We start from the raw sequence: 16201 nt of genomic DNA, 5'->3' as shown, positions 1-16201 counted from the left end.
TGTTTTGCATGTGAAAGGAGCGGTGTTATCCGCAATATGGACTTGCAGTAGATTAAGAGTATCCCGACAACGCCCCAAACTAATCTTTATGGCGATGTATCAACAAGCATAAGTACAACGATCATTACCAGCTGCATATGTGTATTTGACTATTCGAGTAGTCTTAAGGACTGTAGATGAAAGAAAATATGCCGGCACAAGGGGCAAAGAGCTAAGCCATGGATCTTGTTACCCGAAACCGGTACCAGTTAGTCCTTGGACACCTCACATCCCCACGAGCTGATTGGGGCCCAATTTCAACCCCTCGTCATGTTGCTCGGGAGCAAATCAAGCGCAATCACGCTGGCTCATGTTGTCTCATGGCGAGCTCAGGGTTGTTCAGCTACAGCTCAAGCTGCTAATTATCGTGCCCGAGTTCAGCTAATCCTCCACATCTCCAAGAAGCCAAGGGTCTTCTAATAGCTCAGAGGGTGACGCTCTCGATTCTGGCGTCCACTTGACCATTTTGCGAACAAAGTCGAGGAAGCCTTTCTTATTGGAAACTTCAAGATTGCTCTCGGAATCTTCCCAAGACACTGATAGGACAGAATTCAGACACTTCCAGTTGCCTGTCGATATTAGGTTGGCGGATGCACATCCTTGGAATCAAGTACTTACCTCTGTCATCGAAGTAAACGGAGCTGCACTCGCTTCGCTGGAGAAACTCGAGGGGAGGAGGACCCAAAAGACCAACTATACTAGCAAGGTGGAAGCGGTTCCCATAGTTGCCAGTCTCAGGGTCAAGCCCATCGAACATGCGTCTGTTCTCAAACATGTCCCAGACCTAGAAGCTCTCATCAGTTTCGTGCTATTAGCCACAAGCAGAAAATCTCGCACCATAACTCCGACATTCCATATATCAACGGCATAGCCCCAGGGCATCTCTAGAATCACTTCGGGAGCCCGGTAGGGGTCCGGCTGGATATCGTGGCAGTGCTTGACCCGTCCATTCCGGGCGAGCGAGAAGTCACACAGGATCGGGCGGCCAAACCTTATTGGAATACCGAAGTTTGCGCTTTTGTAGAGATTGTACCCATTGACACTTTTGTAGAGGCTCGATGCCGCAATTTCTTTTGTGTCCAGCTGTTCCACGATCGATGGATCGACCAAACCCAGCAAAATATTCTCTTCTTTTATATCTAGCACTATGTCAATATTTTCCAAAGCATAGTGGGAGGAGCGACCTGACCTGTGTGGATGATATGGCACTCGCTATGCAAGAAATCCAGTGCGAGCAGCAAATGGATCAAAATTTGCTTGAGCATTGTCTCGGGCAGTTTACGATCTGGGCGAGTATACCGGAGGCTCAATATGTTGTTGGAAAGGACCTCGTGAACTAAACATCGATGGGAATTCCCTGCTCTGCTCGTGACGAAGAATGAATCCTGAATGGTGCGAACATACATCTTGCCAGGATGGTCGGGGCTCCCCGCGGTGCTGATATGTTTGTAGATGGCAGTTTCGTTGTCAATCTCATCTTCTGCAACCAAATCGTGGGCGTAAATTTTCAGTGCGGCATATTTATTTGTGCTGGTATATCTGGTTAATGCTAGGCTCCACCTCGCGCCTGAGTTTCACTCACGCTAGGTTACGACAGCACCATATCGTGCTTGCTGCTCCGAAGCCAAGTTTTGCCACGACCTTATACCTTTCATTGATAACTTCGCCCAAGGTCATCGGGTAGAACTTTTTGAAGCCCACTTCCCTCTCTTCTTCAAACGGAGTGGCCGAGGATGACATGGAGCGCGATGTAACGCGGCCTGCGCGACACAAGGAGAATGAAATAAGGCGAGATCTGTTCAAGACTGGCGTTCGCACCCGCAAGAATATACGAGGATGAGAAAACATGGAAATCAAAGACTTCCGGTCTATAGGTAAGTAAGGGCGAAAGTGGATAGCCAGGGGCGACTTCGGATAGATAACCGCTTCGCTTAATAACAATTTAAGCGCGCGCTCCAGCGCATCTTGGCGCTTCAGGCTAGATCATCTCGCAACAGTCACATTGATAATTTGGACAGGGGATATAGGCCTATAGATGTCGACTCTCGAGGATCGCATCTTGGAGCATGTTGGGTCACAAAATCAGACCATTACCCAGTCGTTGGTCAGTGGATACAGCGCTGCCGTAGTATCATAGTCCAAGATTCCTGGGAAACTCATTGGAGAGTGGCTGGTGGTACTATGAAACGAACTCTGGCCGCAGAGTCTTGTCCGTCTCATGTGTATTATATCTGTACGAGCCTGTTATATCGCAGCTAATCAAGTCGACGGCAGGCTACGAGGCATTCGTTGCCACAGGGTGTGTGGAGTCCCTCAGGTTATTTAAACTTGCCCACTTCCCCAATAAGCAGGTCCTCATCAAGCATTATCCTCATTCAACCTCATTCATTCATATATCATTCTTTGTAATATACCATCTAAAATCAAGTCCTCCGCGTTCTACACGTTCTACACGTTCTACACTCTCTCTACCATCATGTCTGGCCCAATCAAGTCTTCATTGGTCAAAGCCATTGCAGCCATCAAGGAGCCTGCCTTCCAAAAAGCTACTGAAAAATTCGTCGAAGATATCGCCGCCAAAATCCCAATCATCACTGGAATCAAGTTGAACGGATCCCGACCCCATAAGTCTCATGACGACCCGGCTGATCCTAAGCCCGTCATATCCTTCGCTCTCTACAAATCGAATAAGCTGAATAGCCGGAATCGTGTGGGAAGTGGTCACGTTCACGATGACGGCACTGGACATGTCAACTTCTCGTCCAAGTACAAGCAATATCGTGCCATTACGGGAATGGAGTACAAACCTCCGATCGGCCAGTCCAGCAGCTCTGGGGAATCGAAGTCAGGTGGCTCCGGCCTCACGTGGAGGACAAACGAGCAGGCCAAGTATGCAGAATGGTGGGACGGCACGAATTGGGTTGCAGGAAATTGGTCTAATGAGTATCAAAAATGGTGTGCTTGTTACAATGGTCAATGGTACTATTGGTAACACTATTGGTAACATGCTTACTTAGCAAATAATTTTTGTCTGACTGTATTAAATCTTTCCAATGTATGAAAAAAGGGAGAAGTACTACAACACAAGCTCGCAGTAACTTTAGGAGAATCTTAGCAACGCATCCGAACTCAATTTACCGCATTATACAAACGATCTAACATAGTCAGCGAGTATCATGGGCGTTATGCCGGCTAACTGAAAAGGGGCCTAGGGCTTATAACATAGAGTAAAGGGAATCCTACCAACTAGTACACTTACAATATTCGTAGAGGAAAGCCAACGGAACTGACGGGACCCTCTTTCTTATCTCTATTACCCGCTCTCCTAGCTCTTCTGCCTCCTTCTACCGTCCTTAACTCATGTACGTCGACGCCAGGTTAGTAGCTTTAACATTTCCCATTCCCCTTAAATTTGTTGCAGTGGGTGTATTGAATTCTTTAGAATAGGTAGCATAATATTAGCTCTGAAGTCTCGCTGTACGTACAGTGCACTTGAAGGTTTATAGGCTTACTAAACGAGGGAAAGGGTTCGGTGGGTACAAGGTAAGAACCAATGTACATGAAAGTATTCGCCCATTATGGTTCAAGCCGTGTCGTGACCACGCTGTCACCTCATCCTGGTAGATATCAACTGCGCGTATCAACCATAACAAAGCGAGCCGCATGCAAATTGACATCCAGCTTTTCGCTCAAGAAAGATTGCCTGAGAATCAATGTATATCCGTAGATGAGAAAAACCAACTAGCTTTAGTAAAAGGTGAATGGTGTGGATTTGCATAATAGTGTTCAGATAGGAGTTTACATGTTAATTGAGCCGTTTCAACTGTTAAACCGAATTGCCCGAAGCTATCCTTCAGCCTAAGGTTAATAGCAATTACGTGCAAGATCTGGCTTTATTACTAATTTATAGTAGGCTGTTTAGTTAATACAGCTATTTAGCCAAATTTAATTTTATATAAAGCGCCTGCCTAGGTAATTATTTTACTATTTTATTTTTTACTAGCTATTGCTTTTACTAATTAATTATATTTTTATTTTGCAAAGCTAATATAAGCAGCTTTTTTCCTTTATATATAAATTTAGCACTTAAAATTGTAAGTAAAACTTTTTTATTTCTATAAATAAAAGTAAAGTTGATACTAAAGCAGATTATACAATGCAGTAAAAAAATTTAGTATAAAATTATAATTTAAGTGCTATACTTAGCACTTTAATATAGTATTAAGGCAGTAAAATTTACACAATACTAGGCTAGCTAAATAGATTATTAAAACTAATAATTATTATTAGTAGACCTAATACGTTATTATTTAAAAATTATAGTAATATAATTATTAATTTTTAATAATAACTAATTTGTTTAGGCAATGCTAGGCAGGTTATATTAAACTAAAATAAGGCGTTTAGTTAGGTTTTTAAGCTAATATTAAAAATTTAGTTTAGTAGTAAAGCACTTTAACTAATATTTTCTTAAATAAAAGTAAGCAACTTAATTAGTAATAGTATATAAAATATTAATTAAAGTTTTAGTTTAGCAAGTTAGCTTGCAAAGAAACTTTAAAATTATAAACTATAATTTTTAATAAGTTGCAATAGTTAATAGTTAATAATTAAAAGTAAAAAGCCGCAGGCAGCAGTTTTAAATATATAATATATATATAAAAAAAATTTTTTTTTTTATATAATTAGCTTTTTATATTTTTATAGCAAGCTATATTAATTACTAATTAACAGGATGCAAGCTTTACTAATAAAATTTATATAATACTTATTAATAATTTTCTTAACGCTGCTTTTTGTTTTATTATTTTTTTAGCATTTACAATAAAATTTAAATTTTAAAATATTATTATTTATAAAACTAGTATATTAAACTAGTATAAGTAAGTGTTTAAGTGCTTTAGCAAGCTTAAATAAATTTTTTAAAATTTAAATACTAGGCTTTTTAGTATACTAAAGCATTTAACAATTAATTACTTTTTTTTTAAAAATTTAGACTTTTTTAACTAAAAAGAGTTCTGCTAAAAAAAGCTAAATATATTAGCTATATTTATTATAAGCTACTAAATATAGACTTTTTACTGCAGTTTAATAGCTTTTTAGAAAGCTTTTATTACTAATTAGTAAAATAAATTTAAAAGGCTTTATATAGCTTTTTAGCGCAAAGAGCGTATTTAGAATTTATACTAAAAAATATTTTTATGCTACTATAGTTACTTATAATTTAATAACTAAAAGTAATAGTTTTTTATAGCTATAAAAATTATATAAATATTTAAGTAGCTTTAATAAATACTTTAAAAAGTTAAAGGCGCAAGCAATTAATTTAAATAATAAAAAAAAAAAATAGTATTTGCAAAAAAGCAAAGAGGCAGCTAAGTATTAAAGCTAGTATTATAGAAAAAATTATTATTATTATTATTATTTGTATTATTATTACTATTTTACTATTACTATTATTGCTTAAAGGCCTAGTATTAGTTAGCTGTTTAGTAGTAAGCTAATATTATATTAAATATTTAAATATATGCTTAAAGCTGTTAAGAAAGCTGCGCTTTAGCAGTTAAAGTTATATTATTAAAAATTAGAAGTTTATTGTTTAGCAATTTTAAAAATAAAAGTATATAATATATAGTAAAAATACTAATAATATAAGCTATTAATAACACATTAGGTCCTGTTTTTGCGGGGTAAAACTTTTTTATATAAAAATACTATAGCTAATTTTTGCAAGGCTAAGTCTATAGGCTTTATATAGTATATAAAAGTAGTAAAGCTAATTTTACTAATTAATGCAAGCTTAAAAGTAATACTTGCCTATTTACTTATATTAAAGCTTTATATAAATTTATTACTACTAAAAATAAATTTACTAGCTAAATTAAAGCTAAAGCTTATATTTTTAACTTATTATAAAAAAGCGCTTAGATAAAGGTAGATTTTTTAAAAAAAATTGCTAGCTATTTTATAGCTAAACAGCATTAATATTAGGCGAGGAAATAAAAAACTAGGGCTTTATTAAAGCGCTGCACTTCTTAGCTTAGAAAAATTAGAATTAATTAACTTGTTTAGCTGAAGGCCCTGCAATACTTTGCCGCAGTTTGCTAACCTTGGGCAACGGCTGATGAGCAAAGCGCTCGAGAATTCCGGTCAAGCCAGGCCGGTCAAACCCTGCGACGATTGTGATTGGGCGACACCGTAAGGAACATGTGATGGACAGCTTTCGGAGGCTTTCCGCCGGGCGCTGACAGCAAAAGAGAGTGCCCAAGGCTAAATTGTCATCAGTCACCTTGCAGAACTCCAGGGCCCTGAAACGCGAGGTTGTTGTAGCGGGTTTGGAGTCTCAGCATCCATGTCGCAAAGTCTCGTGATGGCGTACACGATGCGCATCTTGGGTTATTTGTGTACAGCAGCGAACGCGTCCACCTGGAGACGACACGCGACAATTTGCAAGCGCTTGGGACAAGGGCTGCTCTTAGTTTCGCAGGTCCACAGTGGGAGGGGTCACGTCACCGGGGTTCTAACGAGGAATGCCCGGTTGTGAAAGGTTTTGTGCATGCGGTTCGGTTGATTCGGTAGTGGGTTGTTGTTCTCGAACAGATGTTCAGCCCGCCACCGATACAATGGCTCCAGGACAGCCCCCGGCGGCTCCGAGTTGCATTGCGAGGCTCGCTTGTCGGTCAAGTTGACATGTGTCCGAATTGGATGCAAACCGGGTCATGAAATGGCAAACTGGGAAGTTACAGTGCCAGGCTAGATGACTATGACGTCTAAGAGGGTGCAATCGAGATCTAGGAGCCGCAGCGCGATTTGGAGCAGACGGTCTGGTGAGTGGGCCATGGCTTTTCCGGTTTTATGCAGCCAGAAGCGGTATAAGGCTGGTGAGATCAGAGGTTTACGGGCCGTGTGCAGCACCCTTGGTCAGCTAGAGGCGTCTCCCGCGTGCCCAATTAGACCAGACGACAGGCTAATGCAGCTTCAGGATTCGGTGCTGAGGCCAATGACAGGGCGCCCGTCACGATGCTACATGGCGGTTTTCCCTGGCAGAAGGCGCCAAGCAGCCGCGATGACGAAACGAGCGACTGCATGAGGAGCGGGTTGGTATCCCTTGGTAACGGGCGTGTGTGTGTGTACCTGTGTGTGCTTGAGGAGAGCAGCCGGTCGGCGAGAAGAGTTGCGTTTAAGCGGGGAGGGAACTCTCGAACGCGTCGTTTCACACAATTTTCCCCGGAGGCAGGGAGTATGCTCGCAAGGAGGGGTGCTCTGTGCGCCCAAGTGCTCTGGCAACGGAGGGACAAGGGACATGGGACATGGGACGAGGCATGGCGCGCGCGCAGAAAGGCGACATAGGCCGGGCGGGAGCATGGCAGCGCCCACTCGGTGAAGCAGGAAATGTCAGATGGAGATTGATGGATTGATGGATTGATGGATTGATGGATTGATTACTTGCTTGCTTGCTTGTTGCTGCGGGCGAGACGGACCTGGGTTGCTGCGAACGGTTGTTTACCTCTCTCTAGACGCGGGCGTGCTTAGTAGGTACGGCCAAATCAGCGTGCTGCGTACCTGCGGGCCTTTGCAGCAGTGCAGCTGCACACAGCAATTAGAGCCAGCGGATCAGCGTAGCTCGCAGCAAGCAAACTGCCCCCATGTCTCTCCCGCCAGGGCTGCGCGCAGGCATAATATTGGTGCTGAGGCCTCCGGTGTGCAGCGCTTACGAGCTCAGGCCCGCTCTAACCTCACTCCTGCTTGTTACCCCAGCAGCGATGCAAGCTCCGGCAGCCTCAAATCCAGCTGCATGACCTCGCCTTTGCTCTCTTCCTCTTCACCCTTCTCGCACCCAAGAAGGCTCCATTCCCCTCGCTCTCTTTGCTCAAGAAGGCTTTGGGCTTTGGACTGCACACCACCCACACCGTCAGGGCAATCGCTACCCACGTTCACTATCTCCAATAGCATCCATAACTCACAAACGCCTGCGAGCCTCATGTCTGCATCGAGCACGTAGCCCACCCTTCACTCGGCCACCCCCTCCTCCTCCTCTAGCCCCGAGCTTGTGAGGCTATTTACCACGAGCATCTTCAGATTGGAATTAACTTTCTTGTCGTTGTATGCTTATCGCCTCGTGCACACACACCCCGTTGCCTGCCCGACGCCCGCCATTGAGTGACGACGCCCGCCCAGCCCACAAACGCTCATTATCCAAGACGTTGCCCAATTCACCGCCGTCATGGAGATGTCCTCGCCTCTCGCCGCCATGCACCCGCCGCCAATTCCTGGCCCCTGGGGCTACCGCCGCGACCTGCCACCCTCGAAGCCACTCTTCTCAGCACACAGCTTGGGACCCAAGAGCTTCAACTTCAGGGATATGAGCATGAGAAAGGGCGGCACCGACTACTTCACCCTACAGCCAATGCGAGGCTCCTCGCCTACTGCCAGTCTCGCCGCCGACATGTCTTCGAACCTGCATGTCGACCAGAGGTACATCCTCCCTTGCGCAGCAACCTCCCGATTCCGGCTGCTAATCTTCTTTGTTCTAGCCCTCAGCTCGCAACCCCTCGCCGGTCACTCTTCACCTCAAATCTCTTTCAACAACTGGACACACGAGGTAAGTGGCTGTGCAGTGGGCATGCATGCCACAGGAATGCTAATATACGTGCTCAGAAGCAGAAGGTGCCAGAACCCCACCTTTTCGATGGGAAGGCGTGACGACTCCGCCAATTCCCTCCTCTTCACCAAACTTTGCCCCCGACTCCATGGACATCTCGCCTCTGCCCCATAAAGCTCCCTTCAGCTTCATCCACGACCGGTCCCTGCCGTTGCCGTCCCCATCTCCAGAAGTGACCCCAGATACCGAAGACGACATGCTCTCACCGTGCGAGCTACCCACCCCGCCCCAGTATCTTGCACCTACGCTGGAGGTGCCGAGGCCGGTGTCTGCCGCCGAGTTAGTACACCAGCCCTTGCCCTGCTCAGTCCGTGCTAATGTGCTCCAGCCGTAAAAAGTCCATCCTGCTTCGACCAGCTTTGTCTCGCACCAAGAACTACTCGACCAACACGGTATCTTTCAAGGCGCAAGAGAACAGTCCCCTTCCAACCTTCAAGTTCGGATGCGGTGACTTCTCGAGTACACCAGCACTGACCCTGGACGAGTGCTTCACAGCCTCGCCGCCTCAGGAACGTCGCCCTGGCTCCAATGGCTCGCTTTTTGCCTCGAAACCTAAGCCCTTTCATCTCAACTCAGGTGCGGCGTCTCGTGCCAATGGCTCGCCTCTCGCTGCCGTCAGGAAGCCTGTAGGGCCCCCTTCCCGTCGACCAAGCAAGTTTAGAAGGTCGTTGAGCATGTTTGAGCACCCGGGCGATGTGATGAATGTCACACAAGACCAGGACAACTATCAACCAAGCAGCCTTCAGTCTGTCATGGATGTTGACGACACACCTTCGCTCAAGCTTCCCCACTTCACTACCAGCGAACCCGAGAGTCTCCCTCGCATCACACATTCCACTCTGGTTGAGGTCCTTGACGGTACATACGACCACCACTATGATAACAAGGTTATCATTGATTGTCGTTTTGAGTACGAGTACAAGGGTGGACATATTGAGGGTGCATTGAACTTCTGTGACAAGGAGAAGCTTGCAGAGCGTCTCTTCCAGGCTCCATCAAATGCTAACACTCTTCTGATTCTCCATTGCGAATACTCTGCACATCGCGCACCACTCATGTTAGTTCCCTTTGCCATTTTGGTGATAATCATCAGGCTAACAGCGCACAGGGCCAAGTTCGTGCGTTCCCAAGACCGTAAAGAGAACGCTCATCAATATCCTCTCCTCTCTTTTCCCGAGGTGTATATACTAGACGGGGGCTATAGTTCCTTCTACTACGCGCACTCAACTCGATGCTATCCCCAGAACTACCTGCGCATGGACGCCAAGGAGCACGAGCACTCTTGCGAACGCGGACTGAACAAACTCAAACAACGCACCAAATTGAACCGGGCACAGACCTTTGCCTTTGGACAGCAATCATGTCAGATGGAAGACAGCCCTACAGCCATTGGTCGGACACGGAGTGGAGGCAGCATATTCACACTGAGCGACGAGTCGCTCAATGTTGGACGACTAGGCGGAATAGGCACTTCACGTCGCATGGCCTCTTACTGAGCCTGCACGCTGACCGACGATATTTTCATGACACTCACCTAATTCACGGCGGATCGACTCATGGCGTTAATTACGATTGCTGCATTGGAAGCCCACAGCATTGGCGTTTGGTCAACTTTCCATTTCCTCCTGAGGCGTTGAAGCGATTGCCATTCGACCTGCACCAACGTTGGACTTGTTGGACGGACACCAGCAATCTCGACTGCAGCCGAATTGTTACGGTGCTTCGATCCCCGTTTTTTTTGCATTCTATACCCACTGCCGTGGTGCTGCGGGCCCGGGCATAGTTACCATTTCTCGAGAGGGCTTGCTGGATACCCATCTTGTTTTAGGCAAGCATCGTGCAGCTTCAGACCGCTGTCTCGCGTGCCCTTTAATTTCCTTTGTCTTTACTATCCTCAACCGGATCTTTCTATGGCCCTGCAGAGCTGAAACATCGCTCCCAAATGTTCTCAGAACAATCTAGGAATCATCACGAAGCCAGATACAACCCAGGTCTACGTACCTTCATACGTCATCACCAGCACCACATCTTCTCCTACTCCAGAGGTGACTACCTCTATTTAGTATTCACCCTCCACAAATATTCCACAAACAGAATGAGCTCTTCACCATCGGTTTTCGATTCCACATTTCGGCACATGCTTCTCTTCGGCGCTGGCAAAACGGGACTTCTTCTTCAAAATAATTCCCGATTTGAGGTCCACAGCTCGTATTCGCTGTACTCATCTACTTGTCACTTCTATTCTCTGCAGGTCGGGGGTGTGTGTGTGTGTGTGTGGTGTATGTACATGAAGACGCGAGATTTGTACAGCGGTGTCCAGCACAGAGTTTGATGAGGTAATTGATGATCACTTTGTCTTGATATGGACGGACGAAAGGTGGATTGAAGAGTTCTGCTTGTGGTGAATTAGGAAAATAAAGAATACCTTACCATTCCCCTGTGTTCATTCACCCTGCCGTGACTCTCTATATTGTGTTTTTTTTCGAAGCCTGACTGGCTTTACCTAGGTACCTATGTACCTAGGAAGTCGCGACGCGTCGCACTAGCGCGAGACCCCACATCCCGCTGCAATGTCAATGTCAGTCATCCCGCCCGCATCCTGCACGCCAACACTACTTACATGCATTGAAGTAGTATCCAATAACAACTGACCAGCCTCAGCACGCGAGCCTTTCAACGTCTACCGGTCGCTCAATTCTCATCCCAAGCTCCCTCCCACTCGTTGTGCCGAACACCACATCTCCCTTCACCATAGGCCTCAGTATACTTTACCCCACGATGGATATAGACGATCTCCTCGCCGAAGTTGCGGTTGACTCGACCCCGCAAGAGACACGCGATTTACAGGAACTGACTCGGTGCTGGGTTGCGGAAAGGGTTGCGCCTGAGATCTTGCCGTGGCCGAAGGATCTCATGGACAGCGTATTGGAAAGGATACAGAGACAGGTATGTCAATACTCGACGATGGGGTAGGCATACAAAAGTAGAAGGGTGCTAATGTCGCAGGCAGATTGAGCTGGTCGAAGACCAAACAGGCAATATGGAACCAAAGACGAATTTCAAGTTGATTATTATTCAGACGGAATTAGAGCGATTCAAGTTCCTCGTCAGGAGCTTTCTGAGAGCGAGAATAAAGAAGGTATATATATATGCCAACCTGTGGTCTTCAGAGGCCGGCTGATATCGTGACGCCAGATTGACGCGCATCCGCTCCACATCAAAACGCAGCACGCAGCTTCGCTCGATACCTTGTACCCGCTCCTCTCATCCACCGAACATCAGTATCTTACATCTCATCAATCTCTCCTCTCATCACACTACTCATCCTCATTCCTCGGCCAGTTCCCGGCCTCATTACAGCGGCTAGATGACACAACTGGTGGGATCAGTATGGTCGATAAGCCGGAGGAGGACAAGGCAGTTTTTGTCCGAGCGTTAAGAGATGTGGGAGAAGTGTTTGTTGAAGGCACAGATCGAAAATTCGAAATCAAGAGAGGTGACGTGTGGGTTGTGAGGTGGAGTGCGATCAGACAATGGGCAGTTGGCACCGGAACTGGAGACGTGGAGTTGATATGACGAGACAAGTGATGTGCCAATTTTGAACCTGACCTTACAAGTTCCGGCTAGAGGGGTACCATCACCACGTTGGAGACTGCAAGTACATAGATAGCTGAGCTGGTTGCTTCACATAAACATGCGAGAAGCAGAGGGTTGATCCGCATACTATTCAAGCTGAGCGTCCAAGCAGACTGCATGGCTACGATATTGTACAAATAACTTTACCTTTCGTCTTGTTCTCCTCCAACAAGCGATGCGCATCCTGGATCTGCTCCCACGGTAGTACCTTCTCAATGAATAGCTTAAAACTGCCGTCCTTGAACTTTGGCAGCGCATGCTCCACAAGCTGATCTCTGAGTTTTCCTTGATATTCGTCATCCCGACTCCTCAAGCTACTCCCTACAAAAGTACACCGTTTGAGAATGAAGGCGCTGATATCTGTACCCTCCGGCACTTTTGTGCCACCCATAAAGCCTAGGTTCACAATGATTCCATCCTTCGCGATGGCTTTGAGATTTTGCTGGAAGTAGCTCGCACCGATGAAATCGACAATAATGTCTACGCCCTTGTTGTTTGTAGCTTTCATGACCTCTTCGGCCCAGTTTTGGGTCGTAGTGTTGAAGGCAGCTGTTGCGCCGAGTTCCTTGACAGCAAAGTTGCATTTGGCGTCTTGTCGTGCAGTTGCATATACTGCGGAGGCGGTATCGGCGAGAGAGAGCTGAATACCGGCGATGGAGACGGAAGAGGCGGCTGCGTGCCAGAGAATGGATTTCCCGGCGGCGAAGTGACCGACTAGGTACATGGCCTGGGTGGCTGTGATCCACGTCTAAAGGAAGGCACTTGTTAACTATCTGAGTGGTTTGTGAAGAGGTGAAGAAACTAGAGAGTCCAACGGGTGGACATTGAACATATGACGTACCTCAGGAATACCAGCACATTGTTCCCAATTCAACTCTTTTGGCTTCCTAACCAACATGTGCGTGCTAACCGCGATATACTCTGCGTAAGCCCCGCCATACGCTAGTCCAAAGACTTCGTCTCCCTCCTTGAACCCTTCCTTCCCACCACCTTCCTCACTTAGCTCCGCAACTATTCCCGAAAACTCAACACCGAGAATCTTGGACGCTCCAGGCGGCACCGGGTAGTGCCCTTCTCGCTGAAGTAGGTCCATGCGATTCAATCCGAACGCTTTAATTTTGATGAGTGCTTGAGACTTGCCGAGCTTGGGTTTGGGGACTTCGGCGATTTGGAGGGCTTCGATTGGACCTTTGCCATTCTTGATATCTAAAGGACGTGAGCAAGGTAGGATCTAATGCTATTCGACAAGTATACGGACCTACTGCGCGCATTGTGTCGCGCATATTGCTAGCACGTTTAGTATCAGACAATCGATATAGTAGTGCTTGTGGGACGTCAGAACAGTAAACGGCCGAGAATTGATCACTGTCCAAGGGACATCTGCATTAGAAAGAAAGAAGAATCATGCAAGCTTTTCTGTTCCGATGCCGTTCCGGTAGCTACGGAATGATTGGTAATGACGTTGGCGGGGTAGCTTCACGATTCATGGAGCTTGAACTCGGCGGGGTACATAATAGACAATGAAAACAAGCCAAATTCCTCATGCTTCCACCATCATTTGTATAACGACTCTCACAAGACAAGCAACCCCGTACCCATATACATTACACCGCAGTATTGTCCATGGATGAAAGCTATTGGTCGGGCTCGGTCATGCATGACTTAGCCCGATGAAGCGTCACCTTCGCTCGTGATGGACTCTAGTTCACGAACAAGCTGTCCTCGCTGATGTCGTACTGTTTGATGAGCTGAGCAAGTTTGTTGGCTTCTTGCGCATAATTAAGCGGGTACATATTCAGAACTTGATATCGAGGCCTTCAGTGTATTAGCATTGATGTAGGGGTTGCATGAACATATGACTTACTTAGGTTGATCTTGGTATGTCTCCATCTTCGCCCGCACCCTGAAGTTGAACGTCTTGCAGGTAGCATCTTGCATGACAGTAGAGATGTTTTGCGTGCCATTTTCGTCATCGTCCATCTTGATCTTCATTGCGTCGTTGGCTGACATGCCGACGATCGCTTGTCCAGCCTCATCGAAGCAGCTGAGGTAGAGCGTGCCAGTGTGGTCCGCCACGTTGATGCTCAACACATAACGATAGTTGGGCTCAGGGAAGCTGGTCTGGCACTTCTCACACCACCACGAGCCGGGGTTGTCTTCTATGACTTTCTTGTTACAGCCTGCCGTTGAGCATGCCGGGTATGCGAAGGTGGAGTTCTTGACAAATAAAACGGACGCCCTGATGCTCATGTATGAAGGCGTGTCTTGGAGGTAGCTTTCTTCTTCGATGATTTGAGAGATGATCTTTGCATCGTTCTTGGCGCCACCAGAGCTTGTTGCCATATTTTGATGGGTAGAAAATGTAGCGTTCTGACCGACAGCGTTAAACCATCCTCGCAGCTTGTGCGCCTCGTCAATGTCCGGATCGACCATCATGGAGCCTGAGCTCAGAAGACTAAGGCTGCGTCCACCGAAATCGGATACCTTGACGCCCTTGAATGCAATAATCGACTCCAGCGGTGCGTCGAAACCTTCTGCTGTCTTGCCCCAGACGGTAAGTCGTACCGAAGTTTGACTGTCATCCGCCAGTGTCAACTCCCGCTTGCTGAAGTCCTTGTTGGTATTCTTCGAAGTAATTGTGGTGACCTCGGCAACTTCTTTCAAAACACCGACGGTATCGATTGTCGTGTCCTTCTCTACTGAATTCAGATCACCAATCTTGGTAAAATTGAACCGAATTTGCGGCTTGTTATCTTGGTCTGTTGCCTTCTCAACCTCTGTGTCTCGTTCGAACTGTAGCTCATAGTCGTTGGGTAGATTCGAGAATTGCTTCTTCGCGAATGTAACTTTGCACGGTGCCGAGATATAGTACACCACGCCTTCTTCGAAGATGGGATAGAGCTTGTCGGCAACTTCAGTAAAAGCCGTCGCCCGGATTTCGCCAGTGTCATCCAGCAGATTGACGCTGAAGAGTTTGCCAGTTCCTTTTTGGTTGTGCCATTCCTTCATGTCGCTCTTGCTGGTGCATCGTGCGCGAATTGTCCACTTGTGCGCGTATGGAGATAAAGACTCAATAGGATACAGATGTGGGTGTGAAGATGTGTCAGGGTTGCTCTGGTGAACAGGCAGCGACCGCTGCTGTAGCTGTGGCGCGGGTGCCGGTTTTGAACCGTAAAAGTTGTTGCCTGAGATGGCGGCAGGCTGCGGTTCCGCCTTCGTATCTGACAAGGCTTCGGGCTGTCCAATCTTCTCGAGTTCGCCGTATTGCGCAAGGACTTCGAGATCCATGATGATGAGGATGCTATGTCCGCGTGAGCATTCTGAGAGTAGGTGATGTGGTCAGGACATACTTTTTGTCTTTCACGCGCTGGGGATTGTACTTCAAGAGCCGTACTATTGAGCCCTTCTTGAGCTGTCCGGAGGTGACGATTTCATTGGCAGCTGCGTGCGATTAGTGTCATGTTTCCATACACCCCGCATGATTGACATACTCGTCGCAATCATGGTCTGCACAAAGTTGCGAATGTCGCTGAGGACGACACGAAAACGCTGCACTGGGTTCGCCTCGCCCGCCTTGGGCTCCATCGTCTTGATCTGCACGCATTGTAGAACTGGGTGCTCCACGAAGCAGCCATTGGGTTCAAAGATGCTCCTGCTCGTAATCAGTATCGTGTTGCCTAGTTATCTCTGCTCTCTATCATACCTGATGGCGCCTTGTGTAATCGCATGTTCTGCCATGTTGACTTCTGTTGTAGGCGCGTGTACTGTGAGGTGTCGTATGTCGGTGGCGGCGTGACAAAGGTCTGATGAAACAGCGTTTAGAAAGTCGCGTCGACGCGTCAGTCATGTGACCCCACTTTGGCC

At 46.7% G+C, this 16201-nt stretch overlaps 6 protein-coding genes across 6 annotated transcripts; 3 read left to right on the top strand and 3 right to left on the bottom strand.

Annotated features, from left to right (window-relative positions):
- Positions 1-125: 125 nt before the first annotated feature.
- K460DRAFT_364381 (kinase-like protein) lies at positions 126-1932 on the bottom strand. The gene is made up of 5 exons (XM_040933001.1): positions 1622-1932; positions 1229-1569; positions 877-1178; positions 658-823; positions 126-608 (listed from the first exon to the last, which is right to left on the bottom strand). The coding sequence occupies exons 1-5, from the start codon at positions 1777-1779 to the stop codon at positions 421-423; spliced, it is 1155 nt and encodes a 384-aa protein (XP_040790963.1). The 5' UTR covers positions 1780-1932; the 3' UTR covers positions 126-420.
- A 378-nt stretch (positions 1933-2310) lies between these two features.
- On the top strand, positions 2311-3177 carry K460DRAFT_364380 (uncharacterized protein). The gene has a single exon (XM_040933000.1). The coding sequence runs from the start codon at positions 2516-2518 to the stop codon at positions 3029-3031; it is 516 nt and encodes a 171-aa protein (XP_040790962.1). The 5' UTR covers positions 2311-2515; the 3' UTR covers positions 3032-3177.
- A 5086-nt stretch (positions 3178-8263) lies between these two features.
- Positions 8264-10197, top strand: K460DRAFT_375264 (Rhodanese-like protein; the record flags this gene model as incomplete). Its single annotated transcript, XM_040934748.1, has 5 exons — positions 8264-8514; positions 8574-8641; positions 8701-8980; positions 9030-9758; positions 9810-10197. The coding sequence occupies 5 exons, from the start codon at positions 8264-8266 to the stop codon at positions 10195-10197; spliced, it is 1716 nt and encodes a 571-aa protein (XP_040790961.1).
- Positions 10198-11305: 1108 nt separating this feature from the next.
- K460DRAFT_73252 (GINS complex, Sld5 component) lies at positions 11306-12368 on the top strand. Its single transcript, XM_040938653.1, has 3 exons — positions 11306-11647; positions 11712-11840; positions 11897-12368. The coding sequence occupies exons 1-3, from the start codon at positions 11480-11482 to the stop codon at positions 12275-12277; spliced, it is 678 nt and encodes a 225-aa protein (XP_040790960.1). The 5' UTR covers positions 11306-11479; the 3' UTR covers positions 12278-12368.
- A 90-nt stretch (positions 12369-12458) lies between these two features.
- Positions 12459-13620, bottom strand: K460DRAFT_375262 (putative quinone oxidoreductase; the record flags this gene model as incomplete). Its single annotated transcript, XM_040934747.1, has 3 exons — positions 12459-13085; positions 13179-13543; positions 13596-13620. The coding sequence occupies 3 exons, from the start codon at positions 13618-13620 to the stop codon at positions 12459-12461; spliced, it is 1017 nt and encodes a 338-aa protein (XP_040790959.1).
- A 417-nt stretch (positions 13621-14037) lies between these two features.
- Positions 14038-16075, bottom strand: K460DRAFT_277702 (replication protein-like protein A 70 kDa DNA-binding subunit; the record flags this gene model as incomplete). The annotated part of the gene is made up of 5 exons (XM_040928197.1): positions 14038-14152; positions 14202-15638; positions 15688-15778; positions 15829-15989; positions 16041-16075. The coding sequence occupies 5 exons, from the start codon at positions 16073-16075 to the stop codon at positions 14038-14040; spliced, it is 1839 nt and encodes a 612-aa protein (XP_040790958.1).
- Between the last annotated feature and the right edge of the window lie 126 nt (positions 16076-16201).

Source organism: Cucurbitaria berberidis (genome assembly GCF_010015615.1).
Source record: "Cucurbitaria berberidis CBS 394.84 unplaced genomic scaffold K460scaffold_2, whole genome shotgun sequence".
Classification (NCBI taxonomy): Eukaryota; Fungi; Ascomycota; class Dothideomycetes; order Pleosporales; family Cucurbitariaceae; genus Cucurbitaria; species Cucurbitaria berberidis.
This window is presented reverse-complemented; position numbering and strand designations above follow the sequence as displayed.